This window comes from Chiloscyllium plagiosum, chromosome 24 (assembly GCF_004010195.1).
Source record: "Chiloscyllium plagiosum isolate BGI_BamShark_2017 chromosome 24, ASM401019v2, whole genome shotgun sequence".
Taxonomy (NCBI): domain Eukaryota; kingdom Metazoa; phylum Chordata; class Chondrichthyes; order Orectolobiformes; family Hemiscylliidae; genus Chiloscyllium; species Chiloscyllium plagiosum.
The window spans coordinates 48346107-48369816 of NC_057733.1; the positions used below are offsets into that span (position 1 = coordinate 48346107).

General features: G+C 37.7%; 1 protein-coding gene across 3 annotated transcripts in view; it reads right to left on the bottom strand.

Moving 5' to 3' along the window:
- smurf2 (SMAD specific E3 ubiquitin protein ligase 2) overlaps positions 1 to 23710 on the bottom strand; it is a 297299-nt gene that overhangs the window by 53759 nt on the left and 219830 nt on the right. For 2 of the 3 annotated variants that reach the window (XM_043715043.1, XM_043715042.1), the window contains 3 exons: positions 19677 to 19761; positions 17210 to 17368; positions 14869 to 14913 (listed from right to left, as the gene is read on the bottom strand). In XM_043715043.1, coding sequence (XP_043570978.1) covers positions 14869 to 14913; positions 17210 to 17368; positions 19677 to 19761 — 289 coding nt within the window. The remainder of the gene's footprint in view (positions 1 to 14868; positions 14914 to 17209; positions 17369 to 19676; positions 19762 to 23710) is intronic. The other variant, XM_043715044.1, reaches the window with a different exon arrangement.

The following is a 23710-nucleotide window of genomic DNA, read 5'->3' on the forward strand; positions in this document are numbered from 1 at the left end:
TGTGACAAAACTATTTATATTTGTCAGCCTCTTAAGCAGTAAAAGTGAGCTTTTATAAGTGTCCCAAGTTTCAGCAGAAAGGTTTTCTCCCCCTCTCCCCAAGTATGCCAGTTTAAAACTGCATGTGGCACTCCCAATATTTTAGGTGGCTCAGTGGTTAGCACTGCTGCCTCACAGCACCAAGGTCCCAAGTTTGATTCTAGCCTCGGGCGACTGTCTGTGTGGAGTTTGCACATTCTCCACGTGTCTGTGTGGGTTTCCTCCGGGTGCTCTGGTTTCCTCCCACTGTCTAAAGTGTTAGGTGCATTCGTCAGAGGGAACTGGGACTGGGTGGGTTACTCTTCGGAGGGTCAGTGTGGACTTGTTGGGCTAGAGGGCCTGTTTCCACACTGTGGGGAATCTAATCTAATCTAATCAATTTAAGCCTTCAACTTTTATTTGATGTTCAAGATTTCAATATTTTTAAACTTTTCTTTTCTGTTTTTAAATTCCACTTTCTATCCCTCTTCATTCCATTTTCAGAATGAACGAATAATTCAATTAAATGTTCTTAACTGAGATTTGCTGGTTCAGACTTTGCATGGCTTACTAACTTTTTAAAAACTGATTGGTCAGTGATGCACTGTTGCTTGACCCATTCACACAGCTCTTCGATTTCCCGTAGAAGGTACTATACTATAACAAGACTCTACTCTCAGTGATGTTCCAGTGCAGAATTACATAAAAGGTCTTTGAGCAAGTGCAAACATTCACTGCTCACTACATAATTCAGGCCCCTATATTCAGATCAGCAGCAGATGGAGTACATACTCTTTTTAGCACTAATCTAATTTTTGTGCAAAAAATATTGAGCACAGAATTTGGAATATCTTACAATGTTAAGGGCCTATATAAATGAATAAAATAATTTCACTTTATATATTATGGAAATTGGCTGTACTTGATAAATACTTTTGAAGATGAGAATGAATGATTATAACCACAAAACTGTATACTCGAGACATTTCCTTTATTTACACATAAAAGGAACTACTCGCTGTAATGTTTTCAACATTGCACAAATTTCTTCAAAATAACTTTGGACACTAATGCATCTCATTGGTGCATTTTTTTAAAAAAACCACAAATGCAACTTTAGTGTCTGCCTTTTAAACCTCAGACTTTACCATTAACCACCTGTCAGACAATCTTGACGCATTTCAGAAAAGGCATATGGCCAAGTCTGAAGTGTATCTTATTTTTAAATACTCAGCTCTGCTTGAGCAGTTTACTAAAGTCTGCAACTTTTACAGTTTTCTAAAACAGCAATTTCATCGGTTTTCTTCAAAGCTTTTCTGCTATTACTTTTACCCTTGAATATGGGATCCCTTATTGGGATACTATCTGCTCTGGTAGAATGATAGCCCTGTTGCCCTTGTGTATCTTGCCTTTGATCTTGAGATTGTTTGGTTCATCTTGATTGATAGTCAACCGTCCCAAATAGACATAAAGAAAGTATTTCCATTTGATATTGCATCAAAAACTAAGAGTTAATTAGAAGATAAATCCTACCAGGAATTCAGGCAATATGTCTTTAGCCAAAGAGTGGCAAAAATGTTGAACTCACTACAACAAGAAGCAGATGAATTCACAGAAAAGCAAGATAAAGTATGAGGGAGAAAGAAATAAAAAGTTACAGTAATGAGTTTAGACAAAGTAGAGGCAGCCTATGTAGGTCAGAAGTGCCAGTATTGTCCAACATGCGTATACATCTAACTTCTTTACTGAAAACAATGTGAGGAGCTGGGTATTGGTGGTGGTTTGGGGTGAGGGAAAAGGTAGTTGTGGAGGATGTTGTGGGGCAGAGTTCATGGAGGAAGAGAATGGGTAGTCATGCTGCATAATGGCATTCTTCTGAACTTAAGCTCGAATTTTAATTTCCTGAATTTGGAAATTACAAACTCAGTACAAACTACAGAACAAATATGGATTATCTTTCTCAGTATAAACCAGTACCAAATCTCAATGCAGTAACTAAGTACAAGTTATTTTTAAAGAAAAATATTTTTTGAACCAAAGTGTGGACATCAGCATTGGCAAATTACATACTTGCTATTTTTATGTCTTTCCCCAACGCCAATGATATCAATAGCAAGAATTCCACATAGCATACATTAAATGCAGACTGCAGTACTTTTTGGTCTGTCCCATTAACCCAAGGCTCCTTAAAATAACCCTAAAGCATTACTGAGACAGTTCAATTTCATGGGAGCTCAATTAGTATTAAGGAATAGTGAAAATTAGTCTGAATTTACTTCAGTCTCAAGGAGACCCAATATAAAAGACAGGAAGAGAGAGAGAGAGACAAATTTCATTTCAGGCTGATTACAATTCAGGTCTATTAAGAATAAGCAATTCTAAAACAGCCTTAGAACTGAATGTGGAAAATATCTACTTTCTGAATTCAAAAATAAATTATGCAACAAGTTTTCAGACAGCAATTTGAGCATCATAACATGCAAGAAAACGAGATGCATTTTAAACTGCTTCATATAGCTATAATATCTTTTTAAAAACGCAAGTCTACTCAAAATGGCAAATTAGAGCCATCTCAACAAAATAAATCAACATAAATTACTTCAACTATCCACATCTAAATACTGACAAATTGCAGGTTATGATTTTTGTCACCAGAGCCACTTCTATTTTAAGGTATTCCAGGGCAAAGATCAGTGCTCCCAATGATGAAATGCATCTGCCAAGTCTGAGTACTGTTCCAGCTTGGGTATGCATGGCACGTAAGCTTCCTCTTGCATGGGACTGGGAATAAGATGGGCTTAATTCCCTCTCCATCTCCCGCCTTGAACAAATGTCAGAAAAGTCAACAGGAAGTCTCATCCTATTCAAGTTTTACATGCCAGACTTCACTGTGGAGCCAGCTATTAAAACCATCCTGAGTTGCAAGTACACAACGACTCAGAGCACAGTGAATGCACTGTTCACATGGTAGCTGGAACTGATAACAGAAAAGGAGCATTTGACTGCTTAGAACAAGGCTTCTATTTGCTATACTTAAAATGGTATTTCTTTCATGTTGGTTTGAGCTAATAAATCAAAATCTTTCATCCCAACTATTCAATGTCAAGGAGCAATCATCTGTTGCATTGTCTTCTGAGAGGAGTAGGGATGCTCTTGCCCATTTTCTATTTACCTTCACTATAGAATCCTCAAAATAGCTTCATGAATATATTCACCTTGTGATCCTAAGGCAAGTCACACAAGGCTCACAAAACAGAATGTTAGATAATCATTTTCCAATGAATCAACAATCCATGCCATATTCCCTTCCTTTTATTTTACAATGGCTGGCTGGCTGATATCAAGTCAGTATATATAATTATTATTTATGTATAAAAGACTACTCAGATGAACAGAGAAAAATCAAAATTCCATGTCATATTTTAATTTTCAAAGACAAAGGTATTCTGTCATCTTTATGTGTGCTTCACAGGTTTATAACAGATTTATTAACATTATGTCACTTTAGCACACAGGAAATAGAGCAAACCTTGATAAGCACTTATACGAAACTGCAAAGCAATGCACCAGACAAACAACAAAATAAGTTAGTTAATAAAGTATTCATTTCTTGCACAATACAGATTTTTTTCTACTTTTGTTTATTTCAATGTCGAAGGATTTCAATCGGCCCATCATGAGTATACCAGCTCTTCTAACAAGCATCACTTCATAATGCCAATCACCTGCATTCTCTGCATACTCTTGTACATTATTTCTATCCAAATAGAAATCCAAATTTCTCTTTAATGCCTGAATTGAACCTTGCTCCAGAACATTTCCAGGCAGTGCATTTCATGGTCTAACTACTCACAGAGTCACTTTAAACGCGTGCCCTTTGGTTCCTGATCCTTTTCCGAGCAGGAACAGCTTCTCCCCATCTACTCATGATTTTGAAGATTTCTCTCAAATCTCCTCTCAGCCTCTTCTCTCCAAGGTGAGCAGCCCCAACTTCTTCTCTACCCTCAGAAGTGAAGTTTCTCATTCCTAGAATGATTCTTGTAAATTATTTCTGCACCGTTTCCAATGCATTCATATTTTTCCTATGAGGGGCCCACAACCTGGTACAAAATGCTCCAGCTAAGGTCTAACGATGTCTTAAACAAATTCAACATCAACTCTTTGCCCTTGTACTTTATGACTCAATTATTAAAACCAAGACCACTACATGCTTTATTAGTGGCTCACTCCATTTGTCCTGCTTACTTTCAATGATCTGTGCACATACACCTAAGTTCCTCTGCACCTGCACTCCTTTTAGCACTGTACTCTCTATTTTATATTTTCTTTCAATGTTCTTCCTACCAAAGTGCATCACCTTACACTTCTCTGCACTGAACCTCATTGTCACCTATCCACCCATTCCAACAATTTGTCAATATGCTGTTGGAGTTGCACACTATCCTCCCATTTCTTCCATGTTCTGTGTGATCTGCATATCTGTGCTCTTTTAATTCCCTTTACACTCATGCTAACAATTGAGAAGCTAGACAGGACATGGGCGGGGACCATTTTGTTCGGTTAATCGAATTCTGGACAACATAGTTTAGCCAAGCACTGGGACCTTACCATCTTGCCAGATAATCCGATATTCAGACAATTGAATGCCGGATTATCGAGGTTCCTCTGTATGTGATCATTTATATAAGCCTGTGCAATGCAATAAGTCACAGGTTTAATTATCCCTCCTTCCACAGGAATCAATTTGGTACCTTTCTTGATAACATTTCAGTCTTTTACAGAAGTCACAATTAATTGTTTTTATCACAAAGCGCAACAAAGTGAATTTTTATAATATAGGGCTACATTGGCCAGGAATTCTACCATTCTCCCTCTTTTAGCTCTAATTCTTAATATTAACGCAAGCTAACTGGAACTATGAACACTAAACCTAATGAATATGGGAGGAAGGATGTTGAGAGGGCACACAAAAGATTTAAAAGAATGTTTCCGGGACTGGAGGATGAGTTAAAACACAAGGCTGAACAGGCTGGGGCTTTTATCCCTGGTCTGTCAGAGGAGGAAGGGTGACCTTATAGAAGTTTATAAAATCAACAGGGGCATGGATAGATGAATAGTCAAGATCTTTTTCCTAGAGTTGAAGAATTCAAAACTACAGGGCATAGGTTTAAGATGAGAGGTGAAAGATTTAAAATGACATAAAGGGCAACTTTTTCATGTGGAGGGTGGTGCATGTATGGAACAAGTTGCCAGAGGAAGTGATGGAGGCAGGTATAATTATAACATTTAAAAGGCATCTGATTGAGTATATGAATAGGAAGGGTTTAGAGGGATATAGGCCAAATACTGGCAAATGGGACTAGGTCAGACTGGGATGTCTGGTCAATGCAGATGAGTTAAACTGAAGGGTTTGTTTTGTGCTGTATGACTCTATGAACAATGAGTGAAGTAAATCAGAGCCAAAATAAACGAGGTAACCCTCCCATTTTATAAACCATTGTAAAGTCACACTCAGACTACTGGTCAGAGTCCTAGCAGTCACAGTACAAAAGGACATTGCTGCTATCAAAAGAATACAGAAAAGAGCAACCCGAATGACTGTGGGCATAGGCATGGTGGATTATAAGAATGATCACGTACAGAGGAACCTCGATTATCCGGCATTCAATTGTCTGAATATCGGATTATCTGGCAAGATCGCAAGGTCACAATGCTTGACTACACTATGTTGTCCAGAATTCAATTAACTGAACAAAATGCTCCCCGCCCGTGTTTTTCAGATAATTGAAGTTCCTCTGTAAATTGCACACATTCTCAATGGAAACAAAAGGCTGAGTGGCATCAAAACAATTGATTTTAAGATTCTAAGGAATTAGAAAATGTGGACCATGACCAACTATTTTAGATTGTTCAGAACATTAGAACCAAAGCCCAGTTCTTGAAGGAGGGATAAAGGTGAAATTAATCCATGAAAACTGTATTGCAAGAAGGAATTGACTAATCTATGGTACCAGCTCACTAACGAAATAGTGGAAGCAGAGTGTGTGCAAATTAGGCATATTATTTTGGAGAGTAACATTTGGAGATTAGTATATGAATAATTTAGGACATGATCTGGTACATACAGCATGCCAGGAAGAAAAGGTAATCATGAATCTAGCCACCCAAAGGTCTCCTTTTGTAATGTGGGTAATGTGACTACTAAGACTTTGTGGGGGGGGTGATGTATATATTTTTTGTCCAGCAATTCATTTGTTTCATTACAAATCTACAAAACAGTTATTGGATAAAGGTTTCAGTCTCCAAAAGATTCCCACTTGCACTGTATTTAATACATTAAAGACAAATCCAAAGCAACCTTATTTAAAATGAACAGGAATCCATTTATTATACATGAGAGTTAAAGAGAACCAACAAAAGATTTCACAAGTTAAACAATCTGATTACTCCTTAAACCAAAATTCAATGGCACTATGCATTTGGAAAAAGTTAAAAATAAATCCAACTCAGCACAAAATCTACAAGCTTTGCAGCCATATTTAAACAGTTGCAATTTCAAGGATCCATACTAGTAAACCAGTTACCGGTATGTGCTGAAGGGGTTTAATTCTCATATTCATAAGGTTTAAGCTGCTCAGTTATCAAGTTTTTTCAAGGCAGAGTTCGAAAGCTTTTTTTAAACTTAAAGAGAATCAAAGATTTTGGGGATTAGACAGGAAAGTAGAGTTGAGATGATCAGCTGTGATTGCATAGAATGGTAGTGTAGACTTGAATGATTGAATGATGTACTCCTATTATTGTTAAAAGGGCAACATGCACCACAGGTCTCTGAATGTTCATACCCTTTACATATACACAGCAAATCCACTGTGACAGGGATTCAGGGAATCTACACTGAAACCTTACATTTTTTTGAACTGCAACTTCTGTGAAGTCGAACAAAATGTATTTATGCAACACTGATTCTTTAAAGTACACATTCATCTCTTGTAATTAGCTTCCATCATCAAAAATTTACGTTTTAAGAATTTGAACAGATTTATTGAAAGTTCTCCCCATCCCTGTAGGAGTCCCAATGTAATACAAATTTTTGAGTAGATTATTGTTCATTTTCTTATTCAAGGCCTTTATTGCAGTCTGACTGGAAAGGGGTGGCAAACTGCTTTGTGCTTCTACCAAAGCTGCCCAGCAATGAATTCTATGAGGAATGCAACAGCAACTAGCCTCTTTGAAGGAGGAAGGACCTGAACTTTGAGGTTTCTGGCAGGCATAAACTTAGCTTCCATCAATCTACAAGACAACAATTTATCCTACAAAGTTCTGTACTACTTATGGAATCTGCATTAAAAACATGATTGAGACCACAAATGACATCTTACTCTATAAAATATCTGGAAATCTGAAAAGCACTTCACCAGTCTTCCTGACTTTATAAAAATGGGTTCTGGCGAAAGGTCATCACCTGAAATGTTAATTTTGTTTCACTCTCCCCAGATGCTGAAAAATTGCTGAGTACTACCAACATTTTGTGTTTTTGGGCTCTACTTCTGGTTCATTGGGGATGGCGTAAAAAAAGAACAAAGAGACAAAAACGATAGCGTTCTATGGAGGAAGTAGTAGTAAACAGTCAACTTGCATTAATAAATCCTAATGGTCCTTTGAAGAGTTACTCTGACAGAGGATAGATTTTCACTCAACATAATGATTAAAAAAGGCATGGCAACAGAAGAACAAGGTGAAATGTAAAGATGGGTATTACTGAAGTGGCTGCTGTTAATTGAATTACAGCTACACTTTGTCATTTTCCTCTGATTCCCTGTTGTCTTTCAAAGACACATGTACATTAGCTTTATAATAAACTTTTAATACACAATTAAGTAATGCTTTAAAGAAAAGGAGGAATACAATAGCACAACATAGAAGCAACACTAGGGTCACTTTGCCATAATACAAGTGTGAAACACCCATCTTGACAGTCACTTAAATTAAGGGGAAAGGGAGGACTGCAGATGCTGGAGATCAGAGCTGAAAATGTGTTGCTGGAAAAGCGCAGCAGGTCAGGCAGTATCCAAGGAGCAGGAGAATCGAAGTTCCTGAAGAAGGGCTCATGCCCGAAACGTCGATTCTCCTGCTCCTCGGATGCTGCCTGACCTGCTGCGCTTTTCCAGCAACACATTTTCAGCTCAGTCACTTAATTTAACTCAAAGTGTTTCTGTAATAGTCTTACAAACAAAAACCGCAAAGATTTTTGGCTTTTTTTTCCCCCCAAGTCAAGCATGCCAAATTATTTGCTCTTAAAAATTGCCAATTATATCATAAATTCAAATTTTGAAGGGCAGAGTCTGCAGCAACTCCAAACTGGTTAATTTCTCTCCTTGCAATATTTCCAAAGACAGCTATCTCGATCTCTATGTCCAAGCAGCAACAAAAATTTTCCTCACTTGCACACAGAATAAAGCTAAAATGCAGACCGACAATTTTTACCTGAGAGATTAAATGAGATACATCAGCTCTTCAGCAATCCCAATACAGTACAACTTAACACCTAACAGAAACTCTGTTGTAACATCCTTTTCATGGCTTATTAAATGTCATTATTTAATTTCCAGATTGAAACAAGTATGAAAGTAGAACTAACAAACAAAAATTGACTTGCAGCCGATTATGAATTGTAGAATCTGTTCAGAATACAATGCAACATGAAATAAACTAGGAGTGAAAGCCTTCACCAAGTTGGAATAGAAGAGATGTGGAAAAACATCACTTATAAACTTATCGTAGCATTATCTTAATTGGTGCACAAAAGGATGAAATTTTAGCTCTGGATGCTATATAATTAAAAAGTTAAACAAAACATCCACAAACACAAAGTAATGCTTTTGTTTACTAAAAGCAAAGACCTTTTCTTCAGATGGCATTGAAACAACTTGTTTTTGCAATAAGCTGTATAAATGCAATTTTAATTTTGTCAAAGTGGTGATTTGACCTTCTTCGAAGAATGAAAGGCTTCTAAAAGGGGGTGGTTTTCGTACTACTTTTGTTCTGCACCAGTTGTGAAGTAGAGTTCTGAAACTTTGTTAAAGGCAGGTCAGCACACTATCTGGATTCTTTACAAAGTTGAAAAAGGACTGACAGGGTGATTTCCCATCATAAAGAACTTAAAACATTTCACTAACATTTGGAAACTACTGAATGGAGCTCTGTGTGTTCATTTAACTATGCATGAGCAGAGACCAGCTTCCTGTATTAAATGTGAGGTGGTAGGTAGTGCAGACCCACAAATTTCCCTTACATAGAAACACAGAAAATAGGAATAGGACTAAATCATTCGGCCCTTCAAGCCTGCTCTGCCATTTATATGATCAGGACTGATCATCCAACTCATCAGCCCGTTCCTGCTTTCCTTTGATCCCTTTAGCCCGAAGTGCGATATCCAAGTCCTTCTTGAAACCATCCAATGTTTTTGCCTCCACTGTTTTCTGAGACAGTGAATTCCACAGACCCACTTGGGTGAAGAAATTCTCATCTCAATCCAAAATAGATTCCCCCCCCCCCCCCCCCCCCCCCTCCCTCCAATCCTGAGACTGTGGCCCTAGTTCTGGGCCCTTTTAGACTCCCCTAAAATCAGCAACCTCCTCCTTTTATCTACTCCTGTTAAAATTTTATAGGTTTCCATGAGATCTTTCATTCTTCTGAACTCCTAATCGATTCAAATTGTCCTCATATGTTATATTTGTTCAGCACCAAACAAAAATTGCAGTAAACTGCACCAAAAAGGGGAAGACACATTAAAAAGTACCAGCACAGTGCCAAAAGCTCCTGCATTTTAGGTTATTAAGGGATTGCAATGAATTAAAATTACATGTTTCTTGCACAAGGAGGGAATGAAGGAAAATTGGAGGGCAAGTCAACACAGGACACGCTAATGCGTCTGTCAGCAGCCAGTTGCCTGGGGCCAGGTTACTTGTCTGCTGTCCCCGCCAAAAAATGGTGCTTGATACTTGGGAGAACAGAGTGAAAAACCTAATTTGAATGGAGGAACGAAGTCCCCTTAAAGTCCATGTATTTATGGACTTATATCCTTAATAAATGGATTTACAGATAAGCTGCTTGTGGTTCCCATTCAGATTACCAGAATTGGAGTCTGCCCAGGAAAAGGTCACTGAGACAAGCGAAAATAAAGTTTGGATAAGCAGACAGTCATCAAGATAGGATAGTGGTTTTTCATAATGATGTTTATTACATGCTTCTGCTAAGGGAAGCATATAAAGCAGCATCCCTCAGCCACTGTGGTGTCTGACTATTTACCGAAAACTGTCTGCATTTTCAGGCCACAGAATTTTTCTTATTATAAACAATTTTTCCTTGAGCCCATAACCTTTACACTTCCTTCAAATATCTGTTGCTTTGGCTATTTCATTGACTTAAAGAATACCAGTTTACATTAGGCACAATTAAACATTAAAAAAATACATACACATATGTTTGCAACGCCTGTTAAAAACAATTTAACTTGTGATAAAGGATGAGGAAACTGTACTTGATAGATCAGAGAATTGAGCCTACAACTCTATGTTGAAAAACTCTGGCAATGTTTCATCAGCAGTAGTAGTGATGAATGGAAGCTAGGCAGTCTCCAAGTCAGGGTGTGGTGGGAAGTTTGGGGGCAGTGGTAGAAAAAGGAAAATATTTATAATCAAACAGCAAGTCACCCAAGAACATATTTCCACATCTGCTAGCAGCCAAATACAGAGAGATATTCACAGGTTCTTAGAAACAGGACACCTGCATGGTTTGAACTGTAGAAGAGTAAATTGTGGGTTTAGGTGGGTGGGAGAATGCGGATCCAGATGGGAAGAAGAAATAACTTTTATGTTCAAAGTATTTGACCACGCACGTGTAAACTGATCTCAAACATTTTTAAAAAGTTCTTAGATTCTGCTACATGATATACACATGCTACGATTATAGCCTTTTACAGCAGTCGCCTCTAACATAAAAATTACAACGACTAAACGGAATATCTTTTCAAAGCTTCACAAAACTATATGCTTGCATTTCAACTCTTTTGTTTGCCTTGCTATTAAGACATGCAACCATGAGAACTCTATCAGTAAAGCTGAGTAATATTCTTCACTCTGGGTTCCTCAGACAAAAAAAACCTATCTCAAGTTGTTCAAGTTTATACAATTCAGAGTAAAATGATCAGTGCTTGACAGAAAAGTAAATTGCTGCTAAGTTGGACTCAAGTAACAGCACTCATTCCTATCAGTGCAAGATAAAAAATATTGGTAAGAAGATGATTTGTGTGTTTTATAAAGTTATCAATAGATGGAACTATTTTAGGTATTAACCTGATGCTTAAAAATTACATTAAAATGTATGATCAACACCTCATTAGATTTCTAAATACAATTCATCTGCACAGAGAACCAGAGTGAATTAACAAAATCAATTCTGAAAATTCACAATTCGTTAACTCCAGTTCATTGAAAGGGTATAATTCACATGGTGCTTCTTTCTTCACTTGACTGCACAAGATTGACATCTTCAGAATTCTTGCAAGCACTGCAGATTTGTCAGCCTTGTTTATAAATTTTATCCAGGTTTTTGGGACCAACATGAGCATTACACAGGCTCTTCAGCACTTCATAACTTATCAATATGACAAACTGAACTGAATTCCAGAAACTATTACTCATCATTGAAGTCCAGAAGAGACGTTGGACCTATTTAATCAAATTCTGAGTGTCTCATACTATGACCCTGGATAAAGCATGGGAATATTAGCCAATCAAAAAGAGCAAAAGGTCGACCAAAGGAATTAGATTAGATTATATTAGATTACTTACAGTGTGGAAACAGGCCCTTCAACCCAACAAGTCCACACCGACCCGCTGAAGCGCAACCCACCCATACCCCTACATTTACCCCTTACCTAACACTACAAGCAATTTAGCATGGCCAATTCACCTGATCTGCACATCTTTGGACTGTGAGAGGAAACCGGAGCACCCGGAGGAAACCCACGCAGACATGGGGAGAACGTGCAAACTCCACACAGTCAGTCGCCTGAGGCGGGAATTGAACCCGGGTCTCTGGCGCTGTGAGGCAGCAGTGCTAACCATTGTGCCACCGTGCCACCCACTATGCAAAATAAGAATAACAGATGCAACTAAGTTGCAGTTGCAACTACTAAGAGTTCATGGGAAAGGGCAAAACCAAGGGAAATGAATGAATCAGTTTTAAGAAGATTATGAAAACCTGAAATTCAACATATGAACGAATATTCAAGATGACTCAATAAGTGGTTATTTTGAAGAGGAACTGGACATGTAATTGAAAGTGTAAAAGCCATGGGACTGTGGTAAAACAGGGAAGTGGATACTTCTTTCAAAGAGACAGTACAGCACTTTGAGTTAAATGGAAGTCGCAACTGGACTGCAACAACATCTTACGTCACACCTCCAAAAACACGTCACACAAGAAAGCTAGTCAAATTTGAAGATACATGGATTTTGAAGATGAACACTGGACTCAAAACATTAACTCAGATTTCTCTCCAAAGATGCTGCCAAACTTGCTGAGATTTTCCAGCAATTTCTGGTTTTGTTGCTGAAGATCATTAAAACAATTAGTCAATCATGCAAGCCATAGATAGGCCACAGCTTTTAGAAATTAAAGTGAATCTGCAATCCATTCCCATCAGGACTATAGTTTGCATATAGAAGCACTGAAATCAAATTTATATTCAGGAGGAATGAGTTCCGAAAGCAGCACATTTTAGTTTCAAAGAATGATTGACAACCTTTCATTCTTAAATCTGCTTGCTCTAGATTTTATCTATTTCTCAAAGTTTTCTCGTTTGTCTTGGTTAGCAATGAAATTCTGGCATACGCTACTTTGCTAATCTTCTTTGAAAAAGCAACTAATACACAACAAAAGACTCAAAAATATAATTCACTTTTGAATCCACGTACAAATTTACACATGAAACATTAATGAAAACCTAACCTATTTTCTATCTATCCACAATTGACTACCTGCTTCTGAACTAACTTTAAGTACTTTGTGACTATTTCACTTTGCAGCAGCTCAGAAGTACCAAAATTAAAGCGTGTTCTGCAAAACTGCTCCATTAGCGATTAGATAATTCCAATTTTAAAATAATTTTTCCGAGGTGAAACACAAGACAAACAACATGACTTAGTTTACGGAAAATTGATGACCATGATACCTGCACAACAACTAACCCACTCACGCGGCAAGAAAGTTAAGTCAGTCTAAACAGCGAAGTCAATGCAATGCTTTCTTAAAACTTCAACACCCTATTATAGACCTTTTACTTTTGGCAGTTTCATCTTCAATTGAGAGTTTGGAAGTGCAACACATGAATCATAACTAGCTATTTTCTGATTTCTCATATTTAGGAGCTAGCAACATATTTCCAGCTTGTCGTACATAACAGAATTGTTCCATATTATCTCTCATGTCCAAGGTCAATCTTCACATTAGCTTATCCTAGTCAATTTTCTAAACTCTCAAAATGTTATAACTGGACAACAAGTTTGTCCATTTGGCAGTTCTTATGCAGCCCATCACTAATGTTCCAAAGATAGAAAGTACAAGTGGAAAATCCTTGCAGGAGACATTCCTCCAATCAAAAATTTCTCTCTTGTTGTTGTTGCTTATAGGATTACGAGTAAGCCTACAACTGCATGGCAATATTAATAACTTCATCCAGCTTGAGGCATGTGCACTTGGAAAGGCAACAACGAAGCGGAGGCTGCTGAGGGTGCTGAGAGATGATGTAAGAGAGTGGGTTGAGACACACATACTGTTATCAGGCAGGTGTTGGACTCACAGGTTCCTCAAGCTGGGCGGGTGCAGGAGAAAGGGGCTCAGAACAAGTGCAGAATACAGAGGTTCCTCATTGTTGGGAGTGGAGGTTCCACATATCAAGCATGGGTGTGAGACAAAGAAGATCAAAATTGCTGGGCAGATGGCAGGGGATGGAGTATTGGAACCCACGATTTGCTGAACATTGCAAGATATGTCACAGATGGAAAAGGTGAAGGAGTTAAGGCAGACATCACCCTTCCCAAAAACTGGAGGAGTTGGAATAAGGGTGGTTCTTACAAATGGAAGGGCAGAAAGGACAACAGCACTTGTAGTAGGGCAGAAAAGCAGAGTACATTTAGGATGGCAGAAGGGTTAAAAGGTATGTCAACAGGAACAGATGCATGTGGTGGAACAGTTACAGATGCACGAGTGGGAGAGAGACTCTGTGTGAACCTTAAGAGGCAAATGAAGATCAATTCTCATTAAAGCCAACTCCTCAGTTTTGGCTGGGATCTTCATCCTTTCCTAGTCATCAGGACTTGGGGCCTAGTCTACCTGTCTCCATCTCTGCTTCTTAAGCAAAAAGGCAAAAAAATTTACTAATTAGTTCTGCCACATGGCATTTTCTGGTTACAATTTTTATGAAATGCTCATTTAAATTATTGATTTTTACTTTAGGAGTATTTTTTTCTGAAATTCACATTTACTGAAATTTGCTCACTGGTCCAGAGTAAAAGCAAAGTCCAAATATACAACTCCACCCCTTGCAAAAGATCAGGCAGGTCATGTTTGCTAAATGTGGGGTATTTTATGATCGGACTAATTTTAAATAGAGCCAAGGATACCTATCCCAGAGTTCATCTCCGCTTGAAGACCAGATATACTATTACTGCAACATTATTTTCTCTTTTCCTGCCACCCACTTAATGCAAATCATCTCTGATCAAAGAAGTGGCTTTGGAAAAAGTGAAGTTATTCATCTTTCAGGCAGTGCTCTCATTACTTCACCTGGTGTGTTGGTAATGTAGATTCGGTCCTTGGTTCGAGTCCCTCCTGTAGCACAGTACCCATGATAAAGAAATTAAAACAAAAAAAGTACAGGAATTAATTATTAAAAAAGCCCACTTAATATTTTTCACTTGAAGCTCTTCAATTCTAATGTTTCATGGCATACTCTAGTGCAAAGTATAAAGAAGTAAAGTAAAAAGTAACATCTCAATGTTTACAGGATCTACTAGGTGAGAACTATTTTGTTAAAAATTAAACTGAACCTTAAATTTAAAAATTGGAGCAAGTTTAGGCCATTTTAGCCCTTCAAGCCTGATATATGATTCATCAAGATGATGAATATTTTCTGACCCAATGAGGAAAAACAATCATAACCAATAATCAGGTATACCCTGAATAATACGGTTACAGCACAATTTTCTTAAATGATCACTTTAGTCTCAAAACTACAACATTGTTTTTTTATTTAAAAAGGAAATGATAGGTCATAAGGCCAAAGAAATCCCTCATAGATGAATTTCACCGAGTCACCATTGCAGCACTCAGCTCAATAATTTTTCTCCTTGAGATTATAGAAATTTACATTTGCACAGCAACTTCAAACTATCTTCGTTGACAATGTTCTTAACCTTTCTGGAAAATGTTCTACCAACTTCTAACTTTTAATGTGATTTTCAAATGTGCACCCCCTTCATCACTGAATCCATCACCACAGTTAAAAGATTTTAGAATCAGTCTTTGCAATCTATTCCAAAGTATATAATCCTAAGTTATTCAACTGTTTTTTTTCTACAGCCAATCTTGGTAGGTACAATGGCCTCCATTACCAGCATTTTTGCCTTCTTAACAACATACAACTTTGAGAATTAGATGGTCAGAATGGTACATTGCTTTCCAAATAGTGTTTCTATGAATTTCTTGCACAGCAGAAACTCAATTTCTTCAGCCATCCCTATTACTACTAATGCAATCCAGTTATCAATTGTCTTTTCTGTATATAATCATGAAAAAGATAGATTTATCGAATTTCTATTGATAATCCTTGATGTTTGGCCTGATTTATATTGTTGCTTGACTGTTATAGTTAACATATGGTCCTTTTTGGGTATTTGTTCTAATATTAAGTATTTTAAATTTATCCTTATTAAGTGGCTGGCAGTTACAATTCAATGACAAGATTTGCAAATCCTTCTGAGACAAATGCTACATGGCTATTTCTTCCTTCATCCAAAAAACTCTGATCACTGTTTTGGAACATGGTTAACAAACTGAATTGTCATTATAGGTAGCTGGCTTAAACTCTTAAACAGAAAAAAAAAGTCAGAAAAGAATTCCCCTTTATACAAATGCTCCAAAGCTCACACTCAGTATACTATTAGCCCCCACAAAAACTAAAATAACGCAAATGCATTTTTTGCACTGTACGGTATTTTCTGCATGATTAGAAATGAGTTCAGAAATTGAGCTATTGGATGCACCAATTACTGGTGCCTCAACACAAGTCTGACATTGTAGTATCAAGAATAAATGCAGTATGTCGAGTATAAGCAATCTTCTTCATGACAACATACACAAATATCTTTTCAACAAGAGAAATTTGCTTCTGAAGCAAACCGTCCAGTCAACGGATGCTTATTAAGTGACTGTACTACATTTGGCACATTCTTTTGTTTGGTGATTCATTCTTTAAGTTCATTGACTGCACAAATCTTTGTGTTCACTTGGGTTTTAAACACTTGCCCTGCCAATTTCAAATCAACAGTACTGGGAAGTTTTATTTGATACAAATTGCTTAGCTATTTTTCAGCTTTTAGGTCTTTGATACTGAAACTCTACCCTATTTTGCTACTGGTTATTTCTATCAGATCATAGATCAAGTAGTTCTTCTACACAGGAGGAAACTGCGACAGACACCTAATGTGTTTGCCACCAAAGAGAAATGCTAAGCACATTTATTTGAACAATCAGATGGGATCATCATCAAACAAAGTCCTTTTTTTTTCCCTCAAAGCAAGATATTATGAGTAAAGGGCAGGATATGAAAGAGAAACCACTTGGTAACAAAACATATATGTGAATCGTCTGAAAGACTTGACATAAATCAGAGCAGTTGGCAATTCTTTCTTATTGAAAATTTGCTAAAAGCCGTACGTTCAAATGATTCCAGATTGCTGTTAATATCTGTTTTCAAGTGCTGTTTAAACAGCTGCATTGGAAAAACCCACAATACCATTTTCAATAATAGGACATCCATAATCTATACTTGAAATTCACTTTGAAATTTTGAGAAAGGTGGGTGGGAATGGGGAAATCAGTAGCAAAAGGTTGTTCGGTTACTTACTTTAAAATAAAATGCAAGTTAGCAGATAACCGTGGGTCTGTAAACTGTGTTGTCCTGTTGTTGTGGTCAACAAAATAGACTCTTCCTGTGGCCGTATTGCGGATTTCCCAACCCGGAGGCAAAGGCCCTAGTTCCTCACAATTAACGTTGCTAAGATCCCTGCAAAACAAAACATAGACGGCTACCTCCGCTTACTTCACGCCAAACCAATTAAATTTATAAAGAATACAATTCCATAATGTCAGAAAGACCAGAGCATTCCAAAAACCTGATATTTTCTGTTCTAAGCCTATAGTGTCCCAAGATACAAGCTCATTAAAACCTGCACAGGCCTGAAAACCAGGTTGTCATGTCATTAATCTACATTTTAGCTGCACATCTTAGCCAAGTGGCTTTATCCCAAGGAATAAGTCCACTAAAAGCAAATACTCTGGTATTTCACATTCATATCCAACTAGTAGTTCTTATCAAAATATACAGGAACATGGAAACTAATTTTTCAACAAACATTTTACATTTACCACAAAACACCTATCTATGCATCTATGCTCCACTACACTTCTAAAAGCAGGTACTTAAATTATTTTTAATTCATGTATTAAATGTGGGAGTTGCTGGTTGAGCCTGCAAATGTTGCCCATCCATAACTGCTCAGAGGGTAGTTAAGAGTCAACCACATTGCTATGGTTCTGGAGTCACATACATTAGATTGGGTAAGGTCTTCACTAAACGACAATTGTGAACCAGATGGGGTTTTCCAACAACCGACAATCCAGATTTTGATTAAATTCTAATTCCATCATCTGAAAAGGTGGGTTTCGAATCCAGGTCCCTCCTCCAATCTGGTTGTCACTTGTACTCAAAGCCTTTACAAAAATTCTATCAACCTCATTCTCTCTCTTTCAAACAATCATCTCCTCTTCACAGCCACCTCACATTTTTAATCAAGATTAAAAGCAGCTAACCTATTATTAGATCTCTGCTGAAAATATTATTTAGTTGGGTGCCAGCTGGTTTGGGTCAGCAGTTTGGGTAGATTCACTCTCCAACCTTGTTCAGAGTTGCTTTGTCCCTACTTAGCCATTATTAATGGCAAGGTTTTGTCAAGGGGATATTCCCAAATTTAGGTTTACAAGAATGAAGAATCCATGGAAGGTGGGATGTTCTCCTTTGAAAAGAGAAGATTAGCAAGATTTGATAGAAATGTCCAAACTCATGATAAGTCTCAACACAGTAAATAAAGAAAAACTGGACCTACTAGTAGAGCCACAGGATAGTGATTAAGGTAAACAGCAAACGAATCAATGGCGACATCATTTTGTTTTATAAATCAGCTAGAATCTGAAATGCACTGACAGGACAATGAATGGTAGATTCGTTAATCGGCAAACAAGTATATCTGACAAGGCCAGCACTGTTTGCCCATGCAAATTGCTTGAGTGCATTCTTGAATTGTTAGAGTGTTGTCACACCTGCAGTACTGTAAGGAAATAAGCTCTCACATTTCAATCCTGTTACAGTGAGGCAAAGCATCATATTTCCAAGAGTCAGATTGGTGGGTAATTTGGAGGGAAATACTACAGGTGGATTTGATGGCCATTGTTCCTGCAAATGGTAGAGTTTGCAGGATTGGAAGATGATGGGGAGGGAAGTTTGACTACAGCAACTATAGCACATCTTGTAGATGATACACACTGTTGTGACAGTGTGTGGATGATAGGGAAAAGTGAGTGTTTAAGTTCGACAATAGGGATGCTAATCAAGCAGACTGTTTTGCCCTGGGTGGAGCTAAGCTTCTGAGTGTTGCTGTAGCTGCACTCATTTCAGTAAATGGGAAATATTCCATGACACTCCTGAGCTGAGCTTTGTAGATGGTGGGAAGACTTTCGGGAGTCAGGTGGTGAGATACTTGCTGCAGAATTCCCAGTATCTAACCTGTTTTTGTAGCTATGGTATTTACATTCCTCATCTAGTGAAGTTTCTGGTCAAATATAATTTCCCAGGATGTTGATGGTGTGGGTTTCTGAGATGGCAATGCTGTTGATCATCACGTGGAAGTGGTTAGATTCACTCTTGACGAGATTGTCATTGTCTGACAATGTGTGACACAAATGCAACTCATCTGCCAAAGTTGGAATGTTATCTAGGTAGTTCTGCATGCTGATACAGACTGCTTCAGTATGGTAGTAGTAATGAATGGAAATGCAGCAAACATCTCCATCTCTGACTAAAGAGTTTAAGCATGTTTAAAACTCAAATCATTAAAAATGTAAATATGATTTTTTTTTGCCTATCAAACCAAACTGCAGGCCAGAAATAGAGAAGTATCTCCAAATTCATATGCCAAGTTTAGAAGAATCTGAAGATGTGGTCCTTATAAACACCTTGGGATGGAAATTGAAACCATTATCCTTTTGTTAAATCTCTCCATCAACAAAGTAGACCCATTAGGCCAGGCTTCCTTTACCTGGGTACTCGAGGATCGTGCCATGTGCTCACCCCGGTCTGTGTGTGCAGAAAATACACCTGACCTTGTTGCGTTGTTCTTTGTTCTATACAAAATAAAAGAATAATAAATACTCATGACAGTAGCAATAAAGAGAAACCTGTTTTCAGCCAATGAGATCCACACCAGTGAGAGTTTCAACTGTCCCTGCACGGAACATGGCACAGACTATTACAGAAAAAGTGTCACAATGCAAATGAACAGTTATAGTTAATGAATTTTGTAGAATTTAAGATGATGAACAATCATACATGGAAAAAGAAGTATTTTCAAAAGACTTTTTCTTCTACCTCCCTTTTCGTTCTAGGCTATCACCAACCAACAAATCAAATCCTTTGCCTGCTTTTAAAAATATATTCTTTCCTAGGCTGTCACCATTTACTGTTCATTCCCATTTGCCCTTGTGTAGGGGCAAGTAGTAATCCACTTTCTTGAAGCACTGCAGTAACCTGATGTAGGTACACCTGATGTAGGCTGTGTGGAATGGAATTCCAGGATATTTACCCAATGACAGAGAGGGAATGGCAATATAATGTGTGCTTATAACAAAATGGCTCAATAAATTTAACAATGTAATCTTTTAAGTTTAGTTTACTGACCACCAGGAGGTGCATGAGAGCAGCCCATGATAGTTAAGGTTTTTCTATTCTGTTTGTAATAAATCATGTGTCTCTCCATTCACACCTATCCACAAATGTACAGCTGGAATCTACTTTACAAATGAGAAATAATAGGTACAAAGCCAAGTCAAAACATTTCATATTAGGAATACAACACGTTCCCTTTCTGCTTGTCATGTTAGGTACAGAAGTTACCTCCAGGCAAAGCATATTAATCCCAAAATCTTGTCCAGCATGGCCAGAAATGCTTTTATCACTATTAGCTTATATGGTTCTGCAACTATATACTTACACGTAAATCCGCCCAATTTCATCCTTCAAACTTTCATTGCACAACCTAATTTCTCTCAGGGAAAACAGACCACTTTGAGGATACTGGAAATATTTTAGGTCAGACCATGAGAGTTTGCAGTATACATCTATGTCACCCAGCGTGCAGTATGAGTACTGGACAATTCATTGCAGGTAAAGATTTACAATTCAAAAGGTCTGTTTAGGGAAATGATAAAATTATATTCGTAAAACAATGGAATTTTTAAAAATTCATCATAGGATGTGAGCATCACTGGCTGGACCAGCGATTATTATCCATTCCGAGTTGCATTTGAGAAGGTGGTGATGAACTGCCTTCCTGAACCACTCAAGTCCATTACCAAATACTGTTAAGAAGGAAATTTCAGGATTTTAACCCAATGACACCAAAGAAATAGTGATATATTTCCAAGTCAGGATGGTGACTGGGGAGCTTGCAGGTGGTAGTACTCTTGCTATCCTTGTCCTTCTAGATGGTAGAGGTTGTGAGTTTGAAGCATTTGAGTTTGAAGTCTTAATTACTTCAGCGATGAAAACTCCATGAATCTTTTCATTATGATGCCACAGCATATAACACAAGGAAGGCAGGTTTCATTACAAACACATGGTATTATGATCAAGAAAGAAAGTGTCTCAATTTATATTTTCATCAAGAGGTGAAAATAAAAGGAGGGAGCGAGATAGGGAGAAATTTTCAACAGACAGAGCAAGAGAGAAAGCTATTAGTTATGGTTGTTATCACTCAATCCACTAGCAATCATTTGAAACAGCATGAGTGGAGTTGAGATCATACAAGCAGACATCTGATTGATGAGTGGCCTGATATGATCAGCATGTGGGAATGAGAAATGTGGGAGTAAGTATTATAAACCGAGCAATAGCCAAAGAAAAATAAAATTGATCAAGAAATTTTACAATACAAAACTTAAGTATGATACTGATTTTGTTATTAACATGTTAAATATATGTATTGATTTATTAAGTTAAACATGCTGCTGAACATGCTACTCAACCATACAAATCAGGAAGATACTATGGCTCAATTCTGGATTTTGTAGTGTTAGTTGATCTTGCAGTAGATGGAACTTACAACTACCCAACAGCCTATGTGGGAAGGCAGAAATGAAATAGAAATTGGCTAGAATCGTTATTGAATGGCGTTTGCTGGGAAGTATGGATGCACATGGATGGGTGTGGGGAGAATCGGGTTTGGATATGACACCTCTCACATTTGAAAAGAAATTTCATACTCAGTGCCTAAGCAGGATGCCAAAGGATAGCTGAGACTTGTGAAATTACCAGAGCACCTCAAATACACAAGGAGGGAAAGAAATAATGCAGATTTAATATGTAAAAGCCTAATATAATATTGAAATAGCAGAAAAATGCAGCAATCTTATAGATTGTTTTATTTGTATGAGACATGCTACTTTATTTCTGTTGTGCAATTAGTCAAAACATTTATGCTTTTTGACTATCCTATGACACTCACCGAGATCATGAACAATTAACTAATTACTAATTCACCTAGGAGAAAGTGAGGATTGCAGATACTGTAGAGTCAGAGTCAAAAAGTGTGGCAGTGGAAAAAGCAAAATCAGGTCAGGCAGCATCCAAAGAGCAGGACAGTTGACATTTCAGGCATAAGTCCTTCATTAGGGCATATGCCTGAAACGTCGACTTTCCTGATCCTCGGATGCTGCCTGACCTAATGTGTTTTCTCCAGTGCCACACTTTTCGACTCATTGATTCAAACGGAGCAAGCGGAGTAGAATATTAAACTTCAATAATAAACTTTGGGAATCACTGAACATTGAACCAGTTATCAAACAATAAATCTCTGAACAGCATATAATCCTCCCAAATGGACTCTTCTCCCAATCCTGGCCTCAAACAATGAAAACAGTAAGAAATTGTCTGAAATTATTTCCAACATATCTAATGCAATTAATTAGATCCTATGCTTGCTCCACATACCGAACATAAAACCATGCACTGCTGAATAAACACATTGCCCATTAACCCACTGGCCATTTACTTCCAGATGTAATAAACCCCAACAACAGCAATGCAATGATTAACTCAAGCAGGATCTGTACCCAGGTTCTCGAGTCAAAAGAGGAGCCCTTCTGTATTTGTATATATGGCATCCTCAATAGAACACACAATTAAGGCAACCTTCCCAAATAATGGCTATAGATTCACCCTTTCACCTCTTCCCTTTCCTGAAGGCTGGCAAGGTGGCCCACATACCTAGGGTCTACCTACTTTTCTTGGTCATGACAGTCTTTTAATTGCCAGATTTTCCACATTACCCTTTATTTTCTGCTATTTTCTTGTAACCTTTAACACATCCTCAGGACCTATCTTTTGTTTTCACATGATCACTTTCACCCCATGCTGTCTTGCATAGTTATTCTCTCTGTCTTCTAACCACCAGTTGCCCTCCACCTCATTACAATCCTCACTCTATTCTGTAGTTTTCCATTTCCTAGACCTGCATTTGCTTAAAAATCATTGCTTTTTGTCATTTATATAAATGATTTTGATGTGAACTTAGGAGGTATGATTAGTAAGTTTCAGATGACACCAAAATTGGAGGTGTAGTGGACAGAGAAGGGTTTTTACAAATATATAAAGAACAAAAGGGAGAGAATAGGGCCCCTCAAAGATCAGCAAGGCGGCCTTTGTGTGAAGCCACAAAAAAATGGAGGAGATACTTAATGAATATTTTGCATCAGTATTTACTGTGGAAAAGGATATGAAAGATATAGACTGTACGGAAATACATGGTGACATCTTGCAAAATGTCCAGATTACAGAGGAGGAAGTGCTGGATGTCTTGAAATGGTTAAAGGTGGATAAATCCCCAGGACCTGATCAGGTGTACCCGAGAACTCTGTGGGAAGCTAGAGAAATGATTGCTGGGCCTCTTGCTGAGATATTTGTATCATCGATAGTCACAGGTGAGGTGCTGGAAGACTGGAGGTTGGCAAACGTGGTGCCACTGTTTAAGAAGGGCAGTAAAGACAAGCCAGGGAACTATAGACCAGTGAGCCTGAC